Consider the following 17,318-nt stretch of genomic DNA (forward strand, 5'->3'; position numbering starts at 1 on the left):
AGAGTTCAGTTAAAATATGTGCTTTATAAGAAAATATAATAATGTGTTTTATAAAATTTATAAGCCTTGCTGGCCTACCCGGTGAGGTGTTCCTAGTGGTGGTGGCAGCGTGTTAATGTGTTGAGAGGAAGAGGTGGTTTGGGAAATTCTGCTGAGCAAACTCCGGGCCAATTTCCACCCCCTAGTTAGTCCATTCCACTCAACTGGTTCACACACTGAGTGGGTCTTTGGGTGTTGTGCCTGGGTAGTTGTTTTGGAATCTCTTCCAGTAGTTTGTCAGTATCTCCTTGTGGTTGAAGGAAGGAAACTTTGTTAACCTTAGCATTGACCTTCAGAATATGTTTATAACAGCGCTGCTTGTGTGGCATTAGGCTATGTAATGATCGAAAGAAAAAACCAGACCTTTGCACATTTTTGCACTATATGGTGGGTGTATGAGGAGATTCACATTTCCTGCACAGCTAAGTCCGTGTGAAGTTACCTTGTGCTGTATTTGACATCTAGCAAGGTCTCTGTTTGGAAGGAAAGATCTAAACTTAAAAATGAAGTGGCCAGAAGTTATGGTAAAAGCAGATAGCGTTGCTGGTTTTAAGAAAGGTTTGGACAAATTCCTGGAGGAAAAGTCCATAGTCTGTTATTAAGACATGGGGGAAGTGTCTGCTTGCCCTGGATCGGTAGCATGAAATGTTGCTACTCTTTGGATTTTGACCAGGTATTAGTGACCTGGATTGGCTACCATGAGAATGGGCTATTGGACATGATGGACCATTGGTCTGACCCAGTTAGGCTATTCTTATGTTATGTTCTCATCTGTAGGGGCCTTTATTTTCACTTCTTATTTTAATGTATTTTTTTTCTGGGAACTTATCAGTGTTTTTTATAATGGGAACAAAAATGGCAGAGAATTAATGTGTGTGGAATGGGGGGGGGGTACTAATTTCTTCAGCTAAATAATTCAATCCACCTCAACCAGACATAGGAGAACTCGCGTACCATTCACACACCCTCCAACCAAAAGCATCAAAAGAAAAAAACTGTTTGACAACCTCCTAGTCATTCGAGCTGCAACACTCGACCCCCAGCTCTACAACCTATTGACCTCGACCACAGACTACAAAACCTTCAAAAAAGAAATAAAACCCTTCTATTCAAAAAACACATAAAACCGAACTAACACAATCAGAATTGTCCCAAGCATCAACTGCAACTACTCCATATGTACTTCTGATGTCATAACAATTCAGACATAATTTATGTTATGTTATGTTTGGAATAATGGTTACTGTCTTAGACTTTAGGACCTGGGATTGGGGAGAGATGGCATCCTCAATACTTTATAATGCAAGTGAAACGAGGATTTGGTCAGACTTTTGAAGGGTCTGCAGAAGAAAAATATTGTATAGGCCGGGGACATGAGACAGCAGGAAATGGGAACTTTTCTTCCTTCTATTTTTGTGAATGGAAAGGCTGAAAATGTCAGAGAGTTCAGTTAAAATATGTGCTTTATAAGAAAATATAATAATGTGTTTTATAAAGTTTATAGCATTGCTGGCCTACCCGGTGAGTTGTTCCTAGTGGTGGTGGTGGCAGCGTGTCAATGTGTTGAGAGGAAGAGGTGGTCTGGGAAATTCTGCTGAGCAAACTTCGGGCCCATTTCCACCCCCCAGTTAGTCCACTCCACTCAACTGGTTCACACACTGATTAGGTCTTTGGGTGTTGTGCCTGGGTAGTTGTTTTGGGATCTCTTCCAGTGGTTTGTCAGTATCTCCTTGTGGTCCAAGGAAGGAAACTTTGTTAACCTTAGCATTGACCTTCAGAATGTTTGTAACAGCGCTGCATTTAATGTAATATATGAGGTTCAATAAAAAAAAAATTTTCACTGCCTGTTTTTTATTCTGACCATTTATTCCGTTTCATGGTCATTGCAAAAAATATTTTTTTACATGGGGGGTGTCAAAAAATGATGGACCCCAGGTGCCACATACCCTAGGTACGCCACTGCTTAGGTCTCAATAGTGTTCCAAATAAAATCACATCGTGAGTCAATGGCATAAAGACACTGAGTACTTTATTAATTTTCCCCTATATTGATTTCTAAAAATTTAGTATCGAGAGACAATAAAATAACAAGTGAACCAGTGTCCCTACATCAAGATGACAGTGCCAACATCTATTAGACTTTGAACTATCCAACTTTTGTAAACGAACTGGGGTCCAAAAAATTCTATATAACAAAAAGAACCAAGTTTTTCTCATAGATGCTGACGCTCTACATCTCATTCTCCAAGTCCAAATCTGTGGCCATTGTATAGCAGAAATATGCTGCTTTGTTTCTATACTCCAAATGTCTTTTAAGCTTGTTTTAGGGTTTTTTTGCCAAATATTCAGATATTAATTTGTACCACTTAGTGGCCTGATGCCCTTGAAAATCTGTTTGTAAACATAGACCCGGCAAGTTATACTGATTTTTTAAGTTGTGCCAGTCAGGGAACCCCTTCTGAATGGCCTTATTCAACTGCAACCATTTTTAACCTTGCGATTTTGATATGCCAAATGATTGTTGCAATTGTAATAAATTTACCATTTTCCCATTTGAAATTACATCATCTAAAGTACATATGCCTGCCTGTAACCAATGTTTCCAGAGAATTTTAGACTCGCTGATTTGTATCTTGGCGTTCAACCACAGGGATTGACATTTGGTTTGCTGTATCGTAATAGGAGTTAAAGCATCTAGAAATTCCCAGACTTTTCATAATGAACTTTATCCCAGGACAAGCAGGCAGCATATTCTTTACGCATGGGTGACGTCACCGACGGAGCCCTCGGTACGGACCTTTTTAACTAGAAAGTTCTAGTTGGCCGCACTGCGCGTGCGCGAGTGCCTTCCCGCCCGACGGAGGAGTGCGTGGTCCCCAGTTTCTTCGTTTCCGCGGAGCGAAGAAGACGCGTGTTTTTTCAACGGCCGTTGAACTAACTTTTTTGCCTTCCCGCTCACGAAATTTTTCCCTTTTTATTTTCATTTTACCTTCGGGTTATCTTTTCTTTTGATTTGTCAAAAAAAAAAAAAAAAAATCTTTAATTTCTTTCCTTTTTTCGTCTTTGCCCCGGCGGGGCCTGTTGCCATTATACAGGCCTCGGGGTTTGATTTTGCGGAGGCCGTATTCCCATTCATGCCCCCGCAGCCCGGTTTTAAGAAGTGCCAGCGGTGTGCACGCCCGATCTCCCTCACTGACCCACACAATTGGTGTTTGCAGTGTTTGGGTCCGGAGCATCGGGCGGACTCCTGCACCCGCTGTGCCACTCTTAAAAAGCGAACACTCAAGAATCGCCAAATTCAACAAAACATTTTGTTCGGCACCGGGTCGACGATGGACTCCTCGGCATCGACAGCGGTACCATCGAAATCGACACCGCCTACTTCGACACCGCCCGACCCGACATCGGCGCCGCTGGCGCCAGGTAAGCCGGCTAAGAAGCCTTCCTCTTCCCTCGAGCGCCCGCCAGCCACAGTGGCGGCACCGACCTTGCCGGCTTCACGCCGACCCCGAAAACGCTCCGCCCCAATTTCGGTGAGTGCCTCGTCATCGGCCTCCTCATCGCCGGGGCGTGGAGCGGCACCTAAGGAACCGAAAATAAAGAAAGCGGTTCCGGTGCCACCCCTGGATGACCGCATTGCGGCCATCCTCCAAACTCAACTCCAGGAACAGCTGCAGCATCAACTCCAGCACCTGTTGCCTACTATCCTGGCACCGCTCCTTTCGGTACCAGACCGGCCCGAGCCCAGTACCGAGCACCCGGTATCCACCCCATCGGTACCAATCAATACCTCCATGCCGATTCTTTCGGCTGAGCAACTTCACGCCCATCCTGTGGTTCATTCTCATACCACTGCGGATCCGCCTCGGGACCGGGCGGGGCACCATTCTTCCCGGGACCGGGATCGACGCCGGTCTTCCTCTCCCGGTACCGTTTCGGTGCGCTCTGGAAAATCTTTATCTAAGACCCACCATACCGAGCCTTCCACCCCGGTGTCTCGGCATACGCACCCGGAGGTCCGGGACCCGGACTTATGGGAAGAGTCCCCCCCCGGTACCGAGGAGGATCTCTCCTCATCCGATGAGGACCCCTCAGCACCCGATACCACCTCCAAGCCAGAGCAATCCTCCTTCTCAAAGTTCCTTAGGGAGATGTCAGCAGCTTTATCTCTCCCTCTGGAGTCAGACTCCAAAAAATCCCAAGCCTTTCTGGAAGCTCTGGATTTTGAGCAACCACCTAAGGAGTTTCTCAAATTGCCCGTACATGACATCCTACGGGAGACTTTTTACAAAAATTGGGAGAACCCTCTTACAGTACCTGGGGCCCCCCGCAAGTTGGATAACCTCTACCGAGTTATCCCAATTCCCGGGTTCGATAAGTCCCAATTGCCCCATGAGTCTCTTCTAGTTGAATCCACCTTGAAGAAAACTCAGGGCTCCAGTGTCTATGCCTCCACCCCTCCTGGCAGAGAGGGCAAAACCATGGACAAGTTTGGCAAGAGGCTCTATCAGAATGCCATGCTGGCCAACAGGGCGAACAATTATTCCTTCCATTTTTCATTTTACATGAAACACTTGGTTCAACAGCTGTCCGCCCTCCAAAAGTATCTTCCGGAGAGGAAGATTCCACTTTTCCAACAACATATCTCTGGTCTCCTTCAGCTGAGAAAATTTATGGTCCGCTCTATCTACGATTCCTTCGAGCTGACCTCCCGTGCCTCTGCCATGGCTGTCGCCATGCGCCGCCTGGCCTGGCTGAGAGTATCAGATTTGGACATTAACCACCAAGATCGTCTGGCCAACGCCCCCTGTCTCGGGGATGAACTTTTTGGAGAGTCCCTGGATTCCACCACCCAGAAACTCTCGGCACATGAAACCAGGTGGGACACCCTGATTAAACCGAAGAAAAAGGCTCCACCTGCCCGACCTTACAGACCTCAATCCTCCTATCAGCGCAGGTTCTCAGCCAGGCCACTCAATCCGCCTTCTCAACAACCTCGGCGGCCCCGTCAGCAACAACACCATGCCCAGGCTCGTTCTCAGTCCAATCAACCCAACAAGCCTCTTCAACCTGCAAAGCCTTCTCAGCCCTTTTGACTCTTCTCTCCAGGGCATAGCCAGTCTTCCACCTTCATTGCCTCTTCCACAACCAATCGGAGGCCGTCTCCACATATTCTTCAGCCGTTGGGAGGTCATCACATCGGACCAGTGGGTCCTCAACATCATCCGCCACGGCTACTCTCTCAACTTCCAGACTCTTCCACCGGACAACCCTCCCGTAGAGTCTGCTTTTCACTCCTCCCAAACCCCCCTCCTCCTGAGGGAGGTCCAATCCCTCCTTCTTCTCAATGCCTTTGAAGAAGTGCCTCCGGAACAAAGGGGTCTGGGATTCTACTCCCGCTACTTCCTGGTTCCCAAGAAGACGGGAGACCTCCGTCCCATTCTCGATCTCAGGGACCTCAACAAGTATCTCGTCAAGGAGAAATTCAGAATGCTCTCCCTTGCCACGCTTTACCCTCTTCTTTCTCAACACGACTGGCTATGTTCCCTGGACCTCAAGGAGGCCTACACTCACATCCCAATCAATCCGAATTCACGTCGCTACCTGCGGTTCCAGGTGCAACACCGCCACTATCAGTACAAAGTGCTACCCTTTGGCCTCGCTTCATCGCCCAGGGTATTCACCAAGTGCCTTATTGTGGTGGCGGCCTTCCTCAGGTCTCACAACCTCCAGGTGTTCCCCTACTTGGACGATTGGTTGGTGAAAGCACCTATGTCTCCACTTGTGCTACAAGCCACTCATCACACCATCTCTCTCCTCCATCTCCTGGGGTTCGAGATCAACTACCCCAAGTCGCATCTACTTCCCACACAGCGACTTCAATTCATTGGAGCAGTTCTCGACACCACACTAATGAGGGCGTTTCTCCCCTCTGACCGGCAACGGACACTGCTCCACCTCTGTCGTCAGGTACTCCTTCATCAATCCATTCCGGCCCGACAGATGATGGTCCTCCTCGGCCACATGGCCTCGACGGTCCATGTACTTCCTCTGGCGCGACTCCACCTCAGGACACCTCAATGGACGCTAGCCAACCAATGGTCACAGATTACGGATCTTTCTCAACCCATCTCTGTGACATCGTCTCTTCAGCAATCTCTGCAATGGTGGTTGAACTCCTCAAATCTTTCCAGGGGTCTTCTTTTTCATCCGCCCCCTCACTCCTTGACCATCACCACGGATGCCTCCCCCTATGCATGGGGAGCTCACCTGGTAGATCTGCGCACCCAGGGACTTTGGACCCCGCAGGAGCGTCTACATCACATCAATTTCCTGGAACTCAGAGCCATGTTCTATGCCCTCAAGGCCTTCCAGCATCTTCTCTACCCTCAGGTTCTTCTCCTGTGCACAGACAACCAAGTTGCCATGTACTACATAAACAAGCAAGGCGGCACCGGATCGCGCCTCCTTTGTCAGGAGGCTCTCAGCATCTGGACTTGGGCCACGGCCCGCAATCTCTTCCTCAAGGCTGTCTATATCCAGGGCGAACAAAACTCCCTGGCCGACAATCTCAGCCGCATCCTTCAACCTCACGAGTGGACTCTGGACCCTCCAACACTCCGCTCCATCTTTGCTCGCTGGGGCACTCCGCAGGTGGACCTCTTTGCAGCACCTCACAACCATCAGCTGCCCCAGTTCTGTTCCAGACTCTTCTCTCCTCATCGTCTGGCCCCAGATGCATTCCTGCTCGACTGGAGAGATCGGTTCCTTTATGCCTTTCCTCCACTTCCTCTGATGTTGCGGACCTTATCCAAACTCCGCAGGGACAGGGCCACCATGATTCTCATCGCTCCTCGGTGGCCTCGCCAACACTGGTTCTCCCTCCTGCTCCAGCTCAGCTCCAGGAGCCCATTCCTCTTCCTGTGTTTCCTACTCTGCTTATGCAGCAGCATCAGTCTCTACTACATCCCAATCTGTCTTCGCTCCACCTGACAGCTTGGTTTCTCTCGGGCTGACCTCTCCAGAGAATCTGTCTCAGCCTGTCCGTCTCTTTTTGGACGCCTCCAGGAAACCGGCCACCCTCCAATGTTACCATCAGAAGTGGACCAGGTTCTCCTCTTGGTGTCTATGGCGTCATCACGATCCCACCTCTTTAGCGGTGGAAACTGTACTGGAATATTTGCTCTCTCTGTCCAATGCTGGCCTCAAATCTACCTCCATCAGAGTCCACCTCAGTGCCATCACTGCGTTTCATGAGCCTATCCTCGGAAAACCTCTCACGGCCCATCCACTGGTTTCCCGGTTCATGAGAGGCCTCTTCAATGTCAAACCGCCTCTGAAGCCTCCTCCTGTCGTCTGGGACCTGAATGTGGTTTTATCAGCCCTCATGAAACCCCCTTTTGAGCCTCTTGCCACAACTTCGCTCAAACTTCTAACTTGGAAGGTGCTTTTCCTCATTGCCATCACCTCTGCCAGGAGGGTTAGTGAGCTGCATGCACTGGTCGCCGATCCACCGTTCACTGTTTTTCACCATGACAAGGTGGTTCTGCGTACCCATCCTAAATTCCTCCCCAAGGTGGTCTCGGCTTTTCACCTCAATCAGTCCATTGTGTTGCCTGTCTTTTTCCCTAAACCCCATTCTCATCCTGGGGAACAGGCGTTGCACACGCTGGATTGTAAGCGTGCCCTTGCATACTACCTTGACCGTACCAGGGCTCACCGCTCATCTCCTCAGCTCTTTTTGCCCTTCGACCCTAACCGTCTAGGTCGTCCTGTCTCCAAACGGACGCTTTCCAATTGGCTTGCTGCCTGTATTGCGTTCTGTTATGCTCGGGCCGGTATCTCACTGGAAGGTGCTGTCACGGCCCCCAGGGTCAGAGCTATGGCTGCTTCTGTGGCTTTCCTCCGTTCCACGCCCATCGAGGAAATCTGCAAGGCGGCCACTTGGTCCTCAGTTCACACGTTCACTACTCACTACTGTCTGGATGCCTTCTCCAGACGGGATGGACACTTCGGCCAATCTGTGTTACAAAATTTATTTTCCTAATGGCCAACCATCCCTCCTCCCTCTCTGTTAGCTTGGAGGTCACCCATGCGTAAAGAATATGCTGCCTGCTTGTCCTGGGATAAAGCACAGTTACTTACCGTAACAGGTGTTATCCAGGGACAGCAGGCAGATATTCTTACGTCCCACCCTCCTCCCCGGGTTGGCTTCTTAGCTGGCTTATCCTAACTGGGGACCACACACTCCTCCGTCGGGCGGGAAGGCACTCGCGCACGCGCGGTGCGGCCAACTAGAACTTTCTAGTTAAAAAGGTCCGTACCGAGGGCTCCGTCGGTGACGTCACCCATGCGTAAAGAATATCTGCCTGCTGTCCCTGGATAACACCTGTTACGGTAAGTAACTGTGCTTTCTACAATCCAGTGGGATGCAAGATCTGAGGCACATTTAATTGCACTACCAGTTGCTCTGACAGATTTATGAGTGCCATTAAGAGCTGCCACAAACAAATCATTGCATTTATTCAAACAAGGCCAGCCCAAGAGTATTGTATGCCCAGTGTTTCTCAACTCGGACCTGGAGTACCCCCTTGCCAGTCAGGGTTTCAGAATATCTACAATGAATATGTATAAACTTGATTTGCATACACTGCCTCAATTATATGCAAATTTCTTTCATGCATATTCATTGTGGATATCCTGAAAACCTGACTAGCAAAGGGGTTGAGAAACACTGCCTTAGTGAATCTTCAGCCATGCCCTCCCTCCACCCACGGTCAAGCATCCCTCCTTCACCACCCCCCCATTAGCCAACTTTTCATTTCTCCTGTACCCTCACTCAGCATCCATCACTCTCCTTTTCCCTTGTTGCTGCTAGGCCTACCATTGTTGCTCTTCTACCACCTCCTAGGAAGGCCCAAAGGTTAAGAAGCAGTTCTCAGTTCGACATCTTCTCTATGCTGCTGATAACACTAACTAGGTGATAAAACCTAAGTTCCTCTGTAGTTAGATTGGTTTCTGAGAGCTATCTTATGCTCTCTTTCCACTTACAGTCAAACCTCGGTTTACGAGTAACCCGGTTTGCGAGTGTTTTGCAAGACAAGCAAAACACTCGGCAAACTTTTGACTCGTAAACCGAGCATTGACTCGATTTGCTAGCCCCCACCCGACCTGACCCGTCCAACCCCACCCCACCCGACCAACAGTATTGCTCCCCCCATGGCCACCGGCGCTGCTCCCTCCCTTCACGATTGTCTCCTCCCCATCTACCGACCGGCCCTGTCCTTACCCGTGTGCCACCGGAGTTAGAAAGGGCCTGCCGCCAGTCTGCTGCTGAGCCTTGAGCATCTGCGCATGCTCAAGGCCTTCTGGATCTCATCCTCACCGAGATTCTCATAAGAATCTCGGAGAGGGTGAGATCCAGAAGGCCTGAGCATGTGCAGATGCTCAAGGCTCAGCAGCAGACCGGCGGCAGGCATTTTCTATCACCGGCGGTACAGGGGTAAGGACAGGGCCAGTCGGGGAGGGGGGGAAAGGTGATAGCAGCACCAGTGGCCTCGGGTGGAGCATGGGAGTCCGGCAGGAGTGAGCCAGCAGCTGAGAGTCCCAGGTGCATCCGGCAGGAGTGAGCCAGCACCTGAGAATCCCAGCAGAGGGGGTAGTGGCATCCGGGGGGGGGGGGGGGCAGCAGCCTCCGGGAGCGGCAGAGCCAACAGTGTCCAGTCGGGCTCTGTGGCGGTGGCGGCGTTTGCTTAGCCAGCACCACCCGCAGTGAGAGGCAGCGAACAGCAGCAGAGGAGGAGAATTGGAGGAGCCGCGTGGATGGGTCTGTGGCAGAGGCAGCGGTGGAGGCATCCCTAATGGTAATTAAGTTTTTGGGGATGTGGAATGAATTGTTCAAGTTTACACTAACTCTTATGGAAAAAATTGCGTTGATATACGAGTGTTTTGGTTTAAGAGCATGCTTCTGGAACGAATTATGCTCGTAAACCAAGGTACCACTGTACCGTACTTATAATACTGACACTGCCTGGAGTGATGGCATGCTGTGCTGAATTCTTCTACTGTTTTAAGGCAGACCCATTAAGGAGGTTCATTGTTTGTTGTTCATGACTCTGCTTCAGCTCATTGAATTGCCTTTTATTTTAACTGCCTTGCCGCATTTCTCTGTGTGCTATACATCTCACAATTGTTGGTTTATTATGCAACTTTTACATACTAATGGAAATCTAATGTTTAAAATGCCATCATGACTCTAAAAATCAGTTCCCTTAACGTTAAGGGTTTAAATAATCCCACAAAGAAAGTAAAAATTCTTAATTATTTGAAATACCTGAATGCGGATGTACTGATGCTACAGGAAACTCATCTTGACAAAAATGATTCCTTAAAATTTAAAACTGACTGGCCCTCAAATGTTTTTTACTCAGAGGCAATAGATAAAAAAAAAACCCGGGCTAATAACTATAATTAATAAATCCCTCAATGCCAAAGTCATATCTAATTCTACTGATACAAGAGGCAGATGGGTAAGCACCACATTGCAGACCCCAAATGGACAGGTATTGACGCTGATTAATATCTATGCACCTAATCTTGATGACTTACAGTTTTTCTCTGACATTGCTGATTTATTATTACAACACCCAAGGGCGGATTATGTTATAGGAGATTATAATATGACTGTGCACCCACTAAAGCAGTGGTCTCAAACTCAAACCTTTTGCAGGGCCACATTTTGGGTTTCTAGGTACTTGGATAGCCTCAGAAAAAATAGTTAATGTCTTATTAAAGAAATGACAATTTTCCATGAGGTAAAACTCTTTATAGTTTATAAATCCTTCCTTTTGGCTAAGTCTTAATAATAATATTGTAATTTATAGCTAAAGAGACATATGATCAAGAAACTGTTTTATTTTACTTTTCTGATTATGATAAACATACTGAGGGCCTCAAAATAGTACCTGGCGGGCCGCTTGTGGCCCCCAGGCCATGAGTTTGAGACCACTGCACTAAAGGATAGGTGTTCCTCTGTTCAATGCAGAAAAACCAAAGCATGGACTCTGCTACATGATATTATAGAACAATTTAAATTAGCAGACCCATGGCAAATTCTCCACCCTGAAGAAAAAAAATATACATTTTACTCAAACCCTCACATCTCATACTCGCGTATTGATTTCTTTTTGATCAGTAGCCGAATATTAAACAAGATTAAATTAGCAGATATTAAAGAAATATTAGTTTCTGATCATGCAGCAATATCAATATCTATGCAATGTGAAAATTCAACCAACCCTCCTTCCAATTGGAGATTTAAGTCATCCCTTATTTCAGATTCTGAATTCATCAAATATATGGAAAAGGCAATATTGGAGTATTTAGAATTTAATAGTCCTACTGACACTACATGACACTGCTTTTGGGATGCATTTAAAGCCTATTCCCGAGGAATGATTATTTCTTTCACTCGCACCAAACACAAAACGGCTAAAATGAAATTAGTAGAACTGGAACAGCAAATTAAAAAATTGGAAGAAGAACATCAAGCAAATATTACTAACATAACTAAGTTAGTGGAATTACAAAAAATAAGATTGCAATATAATTCGATTTTAAGTACAACAGCTGCTAATTCTGTTTTTATGAGGTCCTCCACATACTATGCAGAAAGTAATAAAAGTGGTCATCTCTTAGCATCATATCTAAAAACAAAAACGGACAGGAAACTGATTTCTTCCATTCAGAATAGTATTGGGACATCCTCACAAAAAATGAAGATATATTATCAGTCTTCAAAACATATTATGAATCCTTATACGCCTCTGAGGTTAATGGGAATAACAAGCAATACTACTTCTTGGATAAACTACCGCATACTATTTTAAATAAGGAAGATAATGATATGTTAGAGGGTGATTTCACTTTAGAGGAAATTACTACCACTTTAAAATGTATGGCACCTAACAAAGCGCCTGGACCAGATGGGATCACAATAGAATTTTACAAAACTTTTCAAAATTTACTTGCTCCAGTCTTACTTCAATATTTTAATCATTTGTATAGCACGTTAGATGTTAAAGGCACTTTCATTGAAGCTTCCATCATAGTGATTCCCAAGCCAGGAAAGGACCCCCAAATAATACAAAATTATAGACCTCTTTCCTTAATAAATGCTGATGCCAAACTTTACGCTAAAGTCATTGTGAATAGACTACAAAAGACTCTTTCCAGAATAATTAATCCTGATCAAAGTGGATTCATGCAGGGCAGATACTCATACAATAACACCAGAACTTTTGCAGATATTGCTTTGGCCTCGACCACCTCACAACAACTTCTAGCTATAGGCTTAGATGCTGAAAAAGTCTTTGACTGGGTGGAGTGGCCCTATCTATTTGGTACCCTCCAGTGGTTTGGATTTTCTGAGAATGTGATAAATAAGATCAAAGTGCTTTACAAACTTCCCTCCACTAGACTTTATATCAGTGAACATTATTCGCAAACATTCTTCCCGACTAGAGGCACTAGACAAAGGTGCCCGTTATCCCCACTTCTCTTCAATATCGCTCTAGAACCACTGTTAATTGCAATCAGAAACAATCCGTTAATTAAAGGTTTTGAATACAGTGATCACACAATCAAACTATCAGCTTATGCTGACGACGTTCTGCTTTACACTTCCCCAGATTCTATACCTCATCTACTGGAAACTATAGATGAATATTCACAGATTTCTGGTTATAAACTAAACCAAAGCAAAACGGAACTCATGGTTTTGAACTGTGCAGCTATATTACCTGAAATCAAACAATTTGGCTTTACATGGACAAATCATAGACTAAAATATTTAGGTGTTTTCTTTGCCCCCACATTTCACAAATCTATTGAATACAATACAGAATATATTTTAAACACTGTCAAAGAATTGACTAACAAATGGTCTCCTCTCAACATCTCTTGGTGGGGGAGATTAGAAACAATAAAGATGATGATTGTACCTAAAGTCAATTATATTTTAAATATGATCCCCATGCTATTCAAACCGGATATTGAGCATGGGTATTGGACGCCAGCACACTCATAAAGCTGCAGTTACCAATTACGCTGCTAGCTTTCACTCAAGGTGTGAAAAATAACAAAAAACATGGAAAATGATGCTAACGCAAGATTTACCAAAATATTTAATTTTATTGTTTCTATTTTTCTATCATGGACATCAAAAGGCTAGTTGCGTTAGTGGGAGGTCGTTATAGTTGCCAAAATGCTGGCCTTCTGATAACGAACTCAGCTGTATACTTCGAAGCCCCCCATTATATACCTTTGGCTCAATGTGACATCATTGGCTGTGCGGGCCAATCAAAACTAACAGAGGTGGTCTTAAAAGTTAGACAAAGAAAATTCCTCTACGTTTAAAAATTTCAGAAATTACATTTGTTATGTTTACATTCATTTCTGAATATACATTAACATTTTATTACATATTCAATATTCTTTTTGTCATTCTTAAAACTTATTTCAGACAATTTGTCTGTGTCAGGCAAGATGCTGAAATGTTCTAAGCCTGCTTTGAACAACTAAGTTTCATGTTTCACCTACAAACAGTGCTGAAAATTGGTCAGCCTTAGAGGAAAGGAGGGGCTATCTCCCCCTCTTCCTGAGCTGACAGTTTCAAATTTCATTTATCTTCACACAGAAGTCTTCCTATGTTAGAGACTGGAACAGCAGTCTCTGACTCTAAGTTAACCATTTCTGGATGTTGTGTTCAGGATTTTTCCCTTAGTATCTTCCATTTCATTTTTAATACAAAATTCCTTCATCCATCCATACTTGGGCCCAACATTCATAACTTCACACACATTATATGTCATTCATATTTAATACATATTATATCTTAGTTTAGGATACTTAATCTAATATGCTCTTCCTACCCAGCCTAAGGCACATCTGGTATCAATTAGAACCATGATGCTAGGAGCGGGAAATCTAAACAGAGACAGAAAGTCACTGACACAAAATGTAGTTCAAGACACAGAAAGACGTAGAAAGACAGAACAAAATGGAGTCCATGTATATCCTGATTTCCTCCATGATATAGCCTAATATCAAAGTACATAAAAATAATATTATTATACTTTCTCTTAATATTAATCTGTAGTGTGTTTTTCTGGCCTTGGCTAATATTCAGATTTTAATTCACCGATTTTTTGTACGCTTCTATTGGGTGTGGCCTTAACTAACACATATGCTTGTGAAAGGTCACTTGGACACACAAAGTCAGAGGCGTGAAGAAAGTACAAGAGGTTTATTACAGAATGCATGCTGGACCCCTGAGCTCCAAGCTGGCTCAGAAGTGCCGAAACCAGGAAGTTAGAGAGATATTTATTCATTTTTCTGGCTATACAACTGAATTCTAGAAAAAGCTTTTCACGTGTTACTTTTCTTAACACTCATTGGTTCTAAGCTCACACTAGCAGGTCACTAGCAGGACACTTATCTAACTCTTACAGTTCTAAATGTTAAATGTACAAAAGGGCAGGGTACATCATGGCTCAAACTCTTATCTATTTAGCTTACAATGTGGTAAGGCAGGGACATACATTTCAGGCAGATGAGGTCAATAGATTGTACACGGTTTTCAGCTATGTAGGCCAGAGCAATATTTTAAACAGTTAACCATTTCATGACCCTACACTTGTATCTGACTAGAGTTACCCAGAATCATACGAAAAGCAGGCTCTTTTGTAGAAAAATTCCACAAAAATACTGCACCATCATGACCTGACATCCATTCCATTACCGTCCCATAGACATCACCCCCAACTGGCCACGAGCCACTACTGCTCAATATCTACTGTCAAATCGAAAAACTGTTGGCAGGATTTCTCTGGCGCAGTAAACAACCGCGCATCACATTGAAGAAAATTTCAAATTTATTAAAAGATTTTTTTAAACCACTTAATCAGGTTTCTAAGCAGTGTACAATATAAAATTTACATAAAAACATCTTAAAACTGGGGATACTAGATAAAATCTAGGGGTCTTAATAAAACACTAATAAGACATATAGACCAACTTCAAACAATGGGCAAAAAGGGGAAGAACTACAATCGTAAAAGAGAAGTGAAACAAAAAAGGGAAAACACAATAGGTTAGGGTAAAAAGTAATAATTTTAATTTTTTGTCCTTAAGCGGCTAAGGACAAAAGAGGGGTGAATTTTCCTGACTTTCACGGCTACCATATAACCTTTCTAATGAGACAAGCTACTCTATGGCTTATTCCACCTCCTACTGAGGAATCACCAGCGTGGTTACTACTGGAACAACACATTTGCGGAGCAAATATATTAAAATATAATATGCAAAATTGCAAATATATTAAAATATAATATGCAAGTATTGTTTTCTTTTTCTGTATTGTTGCCTATAATTCCAATAAAAAGACTTGAACTAAGAAGCATTGATAAGATCACAAGGCTAGGCTGACCCTGCACTTAAACCTGCTTATTGTGCGAGCTTTTATGTATTCCCTTCTTGCAAAGGAATGCACGACAGAATACCTTTTAGAATGTTGAATTAAGAGCCCACCTTGTATTTTATCTAATCTAATATACCAGTGGTTCTCAAACCTGTCCTGGGGGCCACCAGCCAGTATGGTTTTCAGGATATCCCTAATGAATATGCATAACATACATTTAGAAGAAGAGAAACTAATACATATATGCACCCAACATTAATAATTTATTAATCAACCTTACTTTTTTCACAAATATTATAAATATATTAAATATACCACCCTCTGACTTATAACAAACACCAACAACCCAGGCAAATGCCCTTGTTGCCCCGAAAACCTGGATAATCAGTTCCACATTGTCCAGTGTTCTATTTAAAATGTCCTTGTCAAACTGGTGCTTCATGTATTAAACTCCTGCTTTCATGATAAGATCTTGTTCTCTCTTGAATAACACCTGACAGAATGTTCAAGCCAGCCCAACACAACCTTGCATTTCGCCACACAGGTGTCCTCGGGAGCTGAAGCCACTTCAGGTTTTCACTGTATTTTTCTCTCGACAAGATAAACATCATTCCACTATCATGCTAACCTTAATCAAATACCACACTTTCTTTTCAAAACTATATCAGTATAACACATACCTGTAATCACATTTGTTAATCATACAGCAACTGCAGCTTAGACTCAAAAACCACATCTCCCCTCTGGAAGGAATAAACTGACCTACAAGACCTGACAACCTAACTTGCTCTTATGCTGCTTAATCCCTCCTCCCAGTTCCTAGTTAATCCAATCAGTGGACTCACAAGGAGTGCCACTCTACCTCTTTATTCAATCCCAGTAATGAATATGCATGAGGCAGATTTGCATATAATGAAGGTGACTTGCTTGCTATGCGAGTTGTTCACTTACTTGCACTATGTATGTTTTGCATTTTCTGGTTTGGAATGTAGTGATGGATATACCTTAAAAAAAAAGATGGTGAAAATCTGTTTTAATTATGCTCTTGTTTTTCCAGTCTAGTGTCAGTGAAACTAGGATTTCTTCTTGGAGATTACTTTGGAGCATTCCATTTCATGGATCACTTCAAAGGTCGTGTGAAAAAGGACTGAAATCCAGTGGCTAAATAAAATGAAGATGAGAAAGCAATGATGCTGTCTTCTAGATATACTAATAGTATAAATGTTATCTTTGAATTTTCTGGATGACATTGTTCTAGCAAAGGCTCCTACGATATGTAATGTATTTTGATGTTCTATAACAAGGTTGCCTTGTCTTTAGTCATGAAAAATATCATCAGTAAACCTTGCAAATTAATTATGAAACTATCATGTCTAGAAATAATGGACCAGTTTAAGTACAGTTTTTTGGCTGTTTATATTTTCATATATAATGTTGCTAACTTCATATACAAAAGCTACAGACACAAAGGCCCTGATTCTACAAAGTGCGTCCCGATTTTAGGCAGCTGTAGGCATCCTACAGCTGTCTAATCAGCCAATCGGGATGCATGTTTTTTAAAAAAATGCTACCCAGGCAGGCCGCCTATATTGAAGGCGAGGCCTGACCGCCCCCCCCCCCCCCCCCCCGACACTACCGATCACTGGCAGGAGGGTGCCCAATCCCTCCTGCCAGAAGATGCCCCCCCCCCCCCGACACTACCGACCCCCCCCCCCCGCCACTACCAATCGCTGGCAGGAGGGTGCCCAATCCCTCCTGCCGGAAGACGCACCCCCACCCCCGCGCTAACAGCCCTCAAACC

General features: G+C 44.4%; 1 protein-coding gene across 4 annotated transcripts in view; it reads left to right on the forward strand.

Annotated features, from left to right (window-relative positions):
* SDR16C5 (short chain dehydrogenase/reductase family 16C member 5) overlaps positions 1-17,054 on the forward strand; it is a 75,988-nt gene extending 58,934 nt beyond the window's left edge. For all 4 annotated transcript variants that reach the window (XM_033934185.1, XM_033934183.1, XM_033934182.1 and 1 more), the window contains exon 7: positions 16,575-17,054. In XM_033934185.1, the coding sequence (XP_033790076.1) occupies positions 16,575-16,668 (94 nt within the window). In that variant the 3' untranslated portion in view covers positions 16,669-17,054. The remainder of the gene's footprint in view (positions 1-16,574) is intronic.
* Positions 17,055-17,318: the final 264 nt, after the last annotated feature.

The sequence above is a fragment of the Geotrypetes seraphini genome, chromosome 2 (assembly GCF_902459505.1).
Source record: "Geotrypetes seraphini chromosome 2, aGeoSer1.1, whole genome shotgun sequence".
NCBI lineage: Eukaryota > Metazoa > Chordata > Amphibia > Gymnophiona > Dermophiidae > Geotrypetes > Geotrypetes seraphini.